The 10,936-nt window shown below is 46.7% G+C and overlaps 1 protein-coding gene across 1 annotated transcript; it reads left to right on the forward strand.

The window, feature by feature from the left end:
* The first annotated feature begins 1,026 nt into the window (after nt 1–1,026).
* Nucleotides 1,027–7,334, forward strand: LOC145337970 (RDS/peripherin-like protein xRDS35). The gene is made up of 3 exons (XM_080182750.1): nt 1,027–1,785; nt 4,924–5,170; nt 6,647–7,334. Exons 1-3 carry the CDS (start codon nt 1,205–1,207, stop codon nt 6,887–6,889), a joined length of 1,071 nt encoding a protein of 356 aa, XP_080038876.1. The 5' UTR covers nt 1,027–1,204; the 3' UTR covers nt 6,890–7,334.
* The last annotated feature ends 3,602 nt before the right edge of the window (nt 7,335–10,936 follow it).

The raw sequence follows: 10,936 nt of genomic DNA on the forward strand, positions 1-10,936 counted from the left end.
AGACCCATTCGAAAGCAGAAAATGAATAGAAGTTGCTCCGAAGCCACTCCATGTTCTGAAATCGACTGACTGCAGGTTTCCCGCAAAGTCCGTCTGCAAAGTTGAGCAAGAGTCATCAATCGTTTCACAAACCGGCGCTGGAACAGCAGACTATAAAGCAGACACATTTCCAGCCCATGATCATCATTAAACCATTGCTTTTAACATTTCAGCAAAAAGCCTCGATTCTAATTTAGTTTGGTGTGTGAGTGAGTTTGGATATTTAGAAAGGGTTATTCTTATACTTCCATTTTCTTTCTCTTTATTTGTTTACGAGTGTGAGTGTCACTGGCTGGGCCAGCATTTATTGCCCATCCCTAACTGCCCTCCACTTCAAAGGACAGTTGAGGAGCAACCACATTACAACCATATAGTGTCACATGTAGGCCAGACCAGGTTTCCATCCCTAAAGGACATTAGTGAACCAGATAGGATTTTCCGACAATCAATATGTTTCACACTGTAGCTTTTAATCAGCTTTGTCTTCTACTCAACAATTCTGACTTTTATCATCGACTGATCATTTTATTGAAGAAATCTGGCTTTGAGAGGTCATTCTAAAATTGATAGGTAAGCATATGCTTGGCAGTATTACTCACTGGAGAAATCATTTCCCCTGGAGTAATGGAACTAGAGACAACGTGCTGCTCCCATCTCGGTTCCAACAGAAGGCCTAGGTTTTTGTACAGTATCTGAAAACCAGCCCCAAGGCTTTCAGATAAGGGAATCCGCTTTCAGGTAAAGGATATTCAACTTGTAGAACCATACTCGGTTTAACAAAATACTTTCGACGTACAAAGTGATAGAAGCCGGTGGATTAATTCTGTGCATATTACAAGGGGTATTAAAGCATGCTAAGCACTGATAAAGCTCAACAGGTGACATTGAGACTCCAGTTGCTGATTTGGACAATTGTCTTCTTTGTTTTTATTGGTAGGACGCTAGTTCTAAATCACAGCTTTACCACCTGGTATTTGGGAGATTAGGTTAAATCTTTCTGTCTGCATTTCCCCTCAGCTCCCCGCAGTCAACAGAGCAACTCCGCAATGGAAGAGAAGGTTAGGGCTGTCTCTCTCAAGCCTATCTGATCTGGTTGTGTCGCGGAATTCTCTTTCCCACTACCCCCTCCCCTCTCTGTAGAGTAGAGAGATCCACCAGCACAGACATGGTCCTGTTCAAAGTCAAATTCACTTTCCAAAAGCGTGTGCAGTTGGCACAGTCGCTATGGATGCTTTGCTGGTTCTCGGTTCTGACTGGAGTCCTAACTTTGGCACTGGGAATTTACCTCAAGTGTGAACTGAAGAGGCGGAGTGAAGTGATGGACAACACAGACATACACCTCGTTCCCAACACCCTGATCTTTGTGGGGCTCCTGTCCATGCTTATTAATTTCAGTGGGGTCAAAATATCCAACGACTCACTGGATCCGGCCAAGTTCCCCCGATGGAAGAGTTACATGGAGCCATACTTGATCTTCATCTTCCTCTTCACCTTCCTCATGCTGTTTGCTTCACTCCTGAGTTACTTCATGAGGGGGAATCTGGACGCCTCACTGAAGATTGGTTTGAAAAATGGAATCCGCTTCTACAAGGACACAGATACCCCGGGTAGGTGCTACCAGAAGAGGACCATAGACCACATTCAGATGGAGTTCCAGTGCTGTGGGAACAACAACTACAGGGACTGGTTTGAGGTGCAATGGATCAGTAACCGATACCTGGACTTCAACAACCGTGAAGTGAGGGAGTAAGTGCTGATGGAAAGAGATTGACCCAAAACATTAACTTTGCTTCTCTCTCTCTCTCTCCAGATACTGCCAGACCTGCTGAGCACTTCTAGTGCTTTCTGTTTTTATTTTAATATTTCTTTTAGGTTTGACTCATTGTTGTGTTGTATTTTCTTTTATTTTGGCCCAATCTCTGCTTCTATTCCCTCAAGCATCGAAGATGAACATAAACATTAGAACTGGGAGCAGGAGCAGGCCATCTGGCCCCTTGAGCCTGCTCCGCCATTCAATAAGATTATGGCTGATCTTTCTGTGGACTCAGCTCCACTTACCCACCTGCTCACCATAACACTTAATTCCTTTACTGTTCAAAAATCTATCTATCCTTACCTCAACTAATTCACTGGGCAGGGAATTCCATAGATTCACAACCCTTTGTGTGAAGAAGCTCCTTCTCAACTCAGTCTTAAATCTGCTGCCCCTTATTTTGGGGCTATGCCCCCTAGTTCCAGTTTCACCTGCCGGTGGAAACAACTTCCCTGCTTCTATCTTATCTATTCCCTTCATAATCTGTTTCTATAAGATCTCCCCCCATTCTTCTGAATTCCAATGAGTATAGCCCCAGTGTAATCAGTCTCTCCTCATAAGCCAACCCTCTTAACTCCGGAATCAACCGAGTGAATCTCTTCTGTACCACCTCCAGTGGCAGTATACCATTTCTCAAGTAAGGAGACCAAAACTGTACACAGTACTCCAGGTGTGGCCTCACCAGCAACTTATACAGCTGCAACATAACCTTGCTGTCTTTAAACTCCATCTCTCTAGCAATGAAAGACAAAATTCCATTTGCCTTTTTAATTACCTGCTGCACCTGCAAACCAACTCCTTGAGATACTTGCGCAAGGACACCCAGGTCCCTCTGCACAGCAGCATGCTGCAATTATTTACTATTTAAATAATAGTCCATTTTGCTATAATTCCTACCAAAATGGATGACCTCACATTTACCAACATGGTACTCCATCTACCAGACCCTTGCCCACTCACTTAGACTATCTACATCCCTTTGCAGACTTTCAGCTTCCTCTGCACACTTTGCTCTTCTACACATCTTAGTGTCATCTGCGAGTTTTGACACACTATATTTGGTTCCCAATTCCAAATCATCGATGAGGTGGTGATCTAATTGATGCAATCGAAGGATTAGCTAGGGTTGATAGAGAGAACACCCGCCCCTCCCCCCCAGTAAGGGGGCAGGACTAGAAGCGCTTTGTCACACAAAGGGCACAATAAATCTGGAACTCTCTCCCTCAGACAGCTCTGAGGGTTGAGGGGCGATTAGAAACTTCAAGACTGTGATTGTTAGATTTTTGTTACATTGAATTTCCTGTACAGACACAGGCCATTTGACCCATTCACTCCGTGCTGGTGTTCATCTCCACACTTGGCACCTCCCACCCTACTTCATCTCATCATGTCAGCCTAATCTTCTATTCCATTCTCCTTCATGTACTTATATAACTGCTCCTTAATTACATCCTTAGTAAGAATGTTAAGGGATTATGGTGCAAAGGTAGATAAGGTTAAGGTACAGATCAGTCATGATCTAATTGAACATCAGTGCAGGGTGGAGAGGCCTAAGGTTCTAATGTTGAGTGTGAGTTGACCTGTATTGAGTCTTGGTTAAACCACACTGAGTACTGTGTGCAGTTCTGGATGTCACATTATGAAAAGGATATAGAGGCACCGGAGGGGGTGCAGAGATTAAAAGGATGATTTGAGAACTGAGAGGGTCTATGGGCCTGTAAAACACTGAAAGCTTTTGATAGAGTGGCTGCAGAGAGAATGTTTCCTGTTATGGGGAGACCATAACTAGGGCCATGACTATAGACAGTCACTAATAGATACAATGGGGATTCAGAGGAAATGTCTTTACCCAGAGTCTGGGGAGAATGTGGAACCCAGTACCATGGGAAGTGGGGAAAAAGGGGACACACGCTCACGGGGAGAATGTGGGACTCACTCCCACAGAGAGTGGGGGAGAATGTGGGACTCACCCCCATGGGGAGTGGGGGAGAATGTGGGACTCGCTCCTAAGGGGAGTGGGGAGAATGTGGGACTCACTCCCATGGGGGGAGTTTGGGAGAATGTGGGACTCACTCCTGCAGGGAGTGGGGGAGAATGTGGGACTCGCTCCCACAGAGAGTGGGGGAGAATGTGGGGCTCGCTCCCACGGGGGAGTGGGGGAGAACGTGGGACTCGCTCCCATGGGGAGTGGGGAGAATGAGTGACTCGCTCCTAAGGAGAGTGGGGGAGAATGTGGGGCTCGCTCCCGTGGGGCAGAATGTGGCACTCACTCCCACAGGGAGTGGGGGAGAATGTGGGGCTTGCTCCCACAGAGGAGTGGGGGAGAATGTGGGACTTGCTCCCACAGGGAGTTGGGGAGAATGTGGCACTTGCTCCCATGGAGGAGAATGTGGGGCTTGCTCCCACGGGGAGTGGGGGAAAATGCAGGGCTCACTCCCATGGGGGAAGTTTGGGAGAATGTGGGACTTGCTCCTGCAGGGAGTGGGGGAGAATGTGGGACTCACCCCCATGGGGAGTGGGGGAGAATGTGGGGCTCGCTCCCACAGGGGAGTGGGGAGAATGTGAGACTTGCTCCCACACGGAGTGGGGGAGAATGTGGGGCTCGCTCCCACAGGGAGTGGAGGAAAATGTGGGGCTTGCTCCCATGGGAAGTGGGGGAGAATGCGGGACTTGCTCCCACGGGGAGTTGGGGAGAATGTGGAATTGCTCCCACAAGGAGTGGTTACGGTGAATAGTCTGGACACATTTAAGAGGAAACTGTATAAGCACATGCAGGAAAAGCGAATAGTGGGTTACAATGATAGGTTTAAGCTAGAAAACCAAAAGAAAAAATGCTTGATAATCTCAGCAGGTCTGGCAACATCTGTAAGGAGAAAAGAGACGATGTTTTTCTGCTACCGGACCTGCTCAGATTTTCCAGCGTTTTCTCTTTTGGTTTCAGATTCCAGCATCTGCAGTAATTTTTATTATTTGTAGTAAGGGGCTGTTTGAAAAGGATCTATCCTCTATTATGCTACATAATGAATAGTCCCTCCCTCCATATGACCTAATGTTTTCTGATATGGTTGCAGTCGTATTAAGAGTAACGTGGATGGCAGGTACCTGGTTGATGGCGTCCCCTTCAGTTGCTGTAATCCTAACTCCCCCCGGCCCTGCATCCAGCATCAAATCACCAACAACTCTGCACACTTCAACTACGAGTACCAGACTGAGGAGCTGAACCTGTGGATGATGGGATGTCGAGAAGCTTTACTCCGCTACTACACTGGGATGATGGCGACCATTGGAACAAGTGTGCTGTTCTGCTATGTCATGCAGGTGAGGACTGCCCTCTGCTGTTTACCTGGTCCCCTCACATTCCCCTGTTTGATTCCAGAGTCAGGAGAAGGCTGGAGCTGTGGGCACCATCTGGCCTTTGCTCTGGCTTTCTGTAAGATTTACTTCTCCTCTTCAGAATAAGGTGGGGAAATAAGTGGGAGTTACAGAATGCTCTGTCTTTTCTGTGGCTGAATCTGTTGTCTCTAATAGCAAATAAACAGATTTCTTCTTTCATTCATTCCCAGGACATGGCCGTGACTGGCAGGGGAAATAGTTTCTCTACCCTACTGAATCTATAATGATCCAAAGCCCTTGTTCGATTCACCCCTTAACTTTCTACACTCGAGGGAAAACAAGTCTAGTCTAGGCAACTTGTCCTTGTAAATTAATCCTTTTAGCCCTCGTGCTGCAACCATTCCTAAGGCCATTATAGTCTTCCTGAGGTGTGCTGCTCAGAAGCGAACATCGGTGCTCCAGATAGACCACCTCCTGGAGGTTTCCCTCCGAGCCACTCTCCATCCTGACTTGGAAATATATCGGCTGTTCCTTCACTGTCGCTGGGGTCAAAATCCTGGAACTCCTTCTCTAACAGCACTGTGGGTGCACCTACTCCACACGGGACTGCAGCGGGTTCAAGATGGCAGCTCACCCACCATCATCTCAAGGGGCACAAGGGAGGGACAATGAAAAGCCAATTGCCCATGTCCTATAAAAGAATAAAAACGGATCCAACCAAAGCTCTGTACAACTGAAGCATAAGTCCCTCCCATTTGTACCTCAGCCTCCTTGAGATAATGGCCAATATCCCATTAGATTACCATTTGTAGCTTTCCACTCGATTGCATTCATCCTGATGAGTGCAAGATAAAAAGCTTTGACAGCATGTTTCTTTTTTCAGCAATAACTCCCTATTCCTTCATCCAGATCATTGGTGAATATAGTGAGAAGCCCAGTAGACCCCCTGACCCCCAACCAATTACTATCTCACACCACCAGGTTACCTGAGTGTAGAACTCTGCATCCCTGCTTTTCACCTGAGGCAGCACGGTGGTACAGTAATTAGCACTGCTGCCTCACAGCACCAGGTACCAGGGCGGCACAGTGGTTAGCATTTCTGCCTCACAGCGCCAGGGACCTGGGTTCAATTCCAGCCTCAGGTCCCTGTCTGTGTGGAGTCTGCACGTTCTCCCCATGTCTGCATGGGTTTCCTCTGGGTGCTCTGGTTTCCTCCCACAGTCTGAAAGATGTGCAGGTTAGGTGGATTGGCCGTGCTAAATTGCTCCTTACTGTCGGGGGATTAGCGGGGTAAATATGTGGGATTACGGGAAGTGGCTCTGGGTGGGATTATTATCAGTGCAGGCTCGATGGGTCGAATGGCCTTCTCCTGCACTATAGGGATTTTATGAGGTGGATGATTTTGCTGCTGTATCAGGAGTATCTGATGAGTAGGGTCTTATTTATTTTGTGTGTCCGTAGCTTGGTATGTTGACTGGATTGCGTTACCTCAGCACTGCGACAGAGGCAGTCATGGGACAGGAGAATGCGGAGTGTGACTCTGAGGGCTACCTGCTGGAGAAGGGGCCAATGGAGACCATATGTGCCACTGTAAAGGCAGTGAAGGACAAGTTCAACTTTAACCAGGTACAAACGGAGTCACCAGCAACTGAGACAACAACAACTGAGGCAACAACAACAGAGGGGAACAAAACAGATAAATAAGACCCAGAGACAATTACTGGACGTAGCTGATGTTTAATGTCGATTCTCCTTTATTTGAATTTTGTGCAATACCTGCAATCTTCTGCCAGTGTTGTCCTGGTTACTGCTCAGGGCACTGAGTGACCCTTAACCCTAGCAGCTCTCTACACAGCCTCAATTCCCAGGCCTCAGGCCAATACACAGAGGCCCTGACTTCCGAAATACATAATCCTCCCTCACATAGGCTTTTATCATGAACACTCTACCTGTGCCCACAATGGTGCAGTGTTAACAGCTGACCTTTCACCCCCGCAACTCCGATTCAGTTTGACACTTGATGAGTAAGACCTAAGGTTTCCAACTCTGGTTTGACTCATTTCTGGAGGGTTTCATTACACGATCTCCCGCCTCACCCAAGCCCAATTCCAATAATTGTATAAATAATAAACTGAATTGTTCAAAGAAATTGAAGAACACTTGTATTTTTTGAAATGCCCGATGGATTTCTCTCCTGGGTTTGACCACAGTCGTGTCCTGGATACTGATCTTCCATTTCTGATCTGCCCAGCGCAATCCCGCGGAGGTTGGCAAACCCTCCAGCTACACCCTCAGCAAAGAGCTGAGGCCTTTTCCAACATACAAAATGGCTGCATGAGTGAATAATGATACAATCAAAATGGCTTCCCTCAGACTGAGAAAGGTGGTGAGGGGATAAAGAGGGAACCTTTCCAAGCAAGGAATCTGTGCAGTGATAACTCTGTAGTAAGTTCTCTGTAGGCTTGCTGCCAAACTATAAACTTTAGCCATTACTTAATAAACCAAAGTGAGCAAGACAATTCTGAAATAAAGGTCTGATAAAAGGACCTATGTATATAAAAAATATTATTTATCAAAACAGTTTGATAAATCATGGGCTTGTATTTGTACAGCATCTTAATGTAGTTAAAAAACACATTATCAAACAAAATGAGACATCGAATCATGAAGAAGATATTCATCTAGGTCAAAGAGGTGATTGTAATGAGTGTCATAAAAATGGATGACTTTGGGTGGGGAATTCCAGAGCTCGGAGTCCAGGCAGCTGAAGCCACCACTGGAGACTGATGCAGGTGCTAAAGGAGCCAGAATTGGAGGAGCTCAGATCACCGGGATGGCCAGAGGAGATAGGGAGGATGCGAGGCTGGGGTGAAATTTGAACATGAGGATAAGGGTTTTAAAACGGAGGCACTGTCAGCTTGGGATCCAATATAGGAGAATGAAGATAGAAGTGAGGGTGAACAGGACTTTCCCAACATGACACCAAGGCGGGAGCGATCATTGGTACAGAAGAGAGTTAACCAGTCACTGAATGCAGCAGAGTAAAGGCATTTGTGGGTTTAAGAAGAGTTTAAAAGCTTGGCATCATTATCCACATCACCTGGTCAGTTATTTCCAGCAACTTGACCTGAGTGGGCTCTTAATCCTTTTAACTAATGCTGACCAAGTCAATCTGGGGTGGCTGACAGGATTAAACTGTTTCCAGAGCTGAACTTGCCGCAACCAAGACCCAGATTTTATCAAAACTACAAAGCTCAAGACAAAGAGAAAACTCAGGAAGCTGGAAGTTGTAGCAAGAAGTGTTTTACTGTTAATTCAGTAAGTCACACGGGCTCTGTAACCGACTCAGCCTCCAGCTTTTAGACTCTAACTGGCTCTGAATACATCCTGTCTCTGTTTCATCTTGGTTTGATATATTCCTGCAAGTTACATTGCACAACTTATGCCAACCCTTACCCTTCCATCCACTATATATCTACAACAAGCAAAATATTCAATTGTTATTCTAATGCTGTCCTGAATCGGTAGGTCACAGTCCAATAACTCACCCAGATGTTAGTCCCATAATCCAATTGATGACCCTCAAAAACCAGCACTGAGGGAGCATTGCACTGTCAGAGGGTCAGTGCTGAGGGAGTGTTGCACTGTCAGGGGGTCAGTGCTGAGGGAGCGCCGCACTGTCAGAGTGTCAGTGCTGAGGGAGTGCTGCACTGTCAGAGTGTCAGTGCTGAGGGAGCGCTGCCCTGTCAGAGGGTCAGTGCTGAGGGAGTGCCGCACTGTCAGAGGGTCAGTGCTGAGGGAGTGCCACACTGTCAGAGTGTCAGTGCTGAGGGAGTGTCGCACTGTCAGAGGGTCAGTGCTGAGGGAGTGCCGCACTGTCAGTGGGTCAGTGCTGAAGGAGTGTCGCACTGTCAGTGGGTCAGTGCTGAGGGAGTGCTGCACTGTCAAAGGGTCAGTACTGAGGGAGCGCCGCACTGTAGAGGGTTAGTACTAAGGGAGTACTGTACTTCAGAGGTCACAACTGAGTCATAGAGTCATGCATCACAAAAAAGGCCCTTCAGCCCATCAAGTCTGCAACAATAACTACCAGTAAATACATGCTAATCGTATTTTCCAGCACAAAGGTTGTAAGATTTCCAGCCTCCACTACCTTCCCAGGCAGCGCATCCCAGATTCCCACCACCCTCTGAGTGAATAAATGTTTTCTCAAATCCCCTCGAATCTTCTGCCCCGCACCCTAAAACTCTGCCCCCTTGTGACAGACCCCTCAACCCAGGGGAACAGCTGCTCCCTACTCACCCTGTCCATACCTTCATAATCTTATACACCTCAATCATGTCCCCCCCCTCAGCCTTCTCTGCTCTGGAGAAAACAATCCAAGCCTATCCAGTCTCTCCTTACAGTTCAAACGCTCCATCCCAGGCAGCATCCTGGTGAATCCCCTCTGTACCCCCTCTAGTGCAATCACATCCTTCCTATTGTGAGGCGACCAGAACTGCACACAGTGCTCCAGCTGTAACCTAACCAACGCTCTGTACAGCTCCAACATTACCTCCTTGCTCTTACACTCTGTACCACGGCTGAATAAAGCCAGTGTCCCATATCATCTATCATTTATGTATATAAGGAACCCACTGAATCTTGTGGTATGCCACTGGTCATCAGCCTCCAGTCACTCAAACATCCTTCTCCCACCACCCTTTAGGTTAGCATTGCTGTCTCACAGCATCAAGGACCCAGGTTTGATTCCCGGCTTGGGTCACCGTCTGTGCGGAGTCTGCACATTCTTCCTGTGTCTGTGTGGGTTTCTTCTGGGTGGTCCAGTTTCCTTCCACAGTTCGAAAGATGTGCTGGTTAGGGTGCGTTGGCTGTGCTAAATTCTCTCTCAGTGTACCCAGACAGGCGCCGGAGTGTGGGCGACCAGGGGATTTTCACAGTAACTTCATTGCAATGTTAATGTAAGCCTAATGTAACACAAATAAGCTTTGAAACTTTGTGTCCTATTACTAAGGCAGATTCTGATCTATCTCACCAAGTTTCCCTGGATTCCACATGCTTTAACTTTCTCCATCGGTCTCCCATGTGGACCTTGTCAAAGGCTTTGCTAAAATCCATATACACTACATCAACTGCACTTCCCACATCCACACAGCTGATCACATTTTCCAAAGATTCTATCAAATTTGTTAGGCATGACCTCCCTGTGACAAAGCCATGCTATCTGTTCCTAATTAACCCATGCCTTTCCAAGTGAAGATTAATTCTCTCCATTCAGAATTTTCTCCAGTAGTTTCCCTTCCACTGATGTGAGACTCGCCAGTCTGTGATTTCCTGGTTCATTTCTACCACTCGTTTTGAAAAGTGGAACCATTTTAACCTCCTAATTAAACATTTCTGTTGCAGCCCCTGCAATTTCCTGCCTTGCCTCCCACAGCAGTCTGGGATACAATTCATCTGCATTTTTAAGCATGTTAGAGCTTCCAATACCTCCCCATTCGCTATGTCAAACTGAATTCTATACTTACATTCTCCTTTAACTGAGTGAAAACCAGTGAGAAGACCATTTAACACTCTTCCAATATCCTGCGGCTTCACAAACACATTGCCCCCCTGCTTTCTAATGAGCCCCACTCTTTCCCAGGTTAACATCTTTCCCTTAATGTATTTATAGAATATCTCAGGATTCTTCCTAATCTTATTTGCAAGTCCTTTCTCATGCTCCCTTTTTGCTCTTCTAATTTCTTTCTTAAG

The sequence above is a fragment of the Carcharhinus amblyrhynchos genome, unplaced genomic scaffold, assembly GCF_965287045.1.
Source record: "Carcharhinus amblyrhynchos unplaced genomic scaffold, sCarAmb.v2.hapA scaffold_87, whole genome shotgun sequence".
Taxonomy (NCBI): domain Eukaryota; kingdom Metazoa; phylum Chordata; class Chondrichthyes; order Carcharhiniformes; family Carcharhinidae; genus Carcharhinus; species Carcharhinus amblyrhynchos.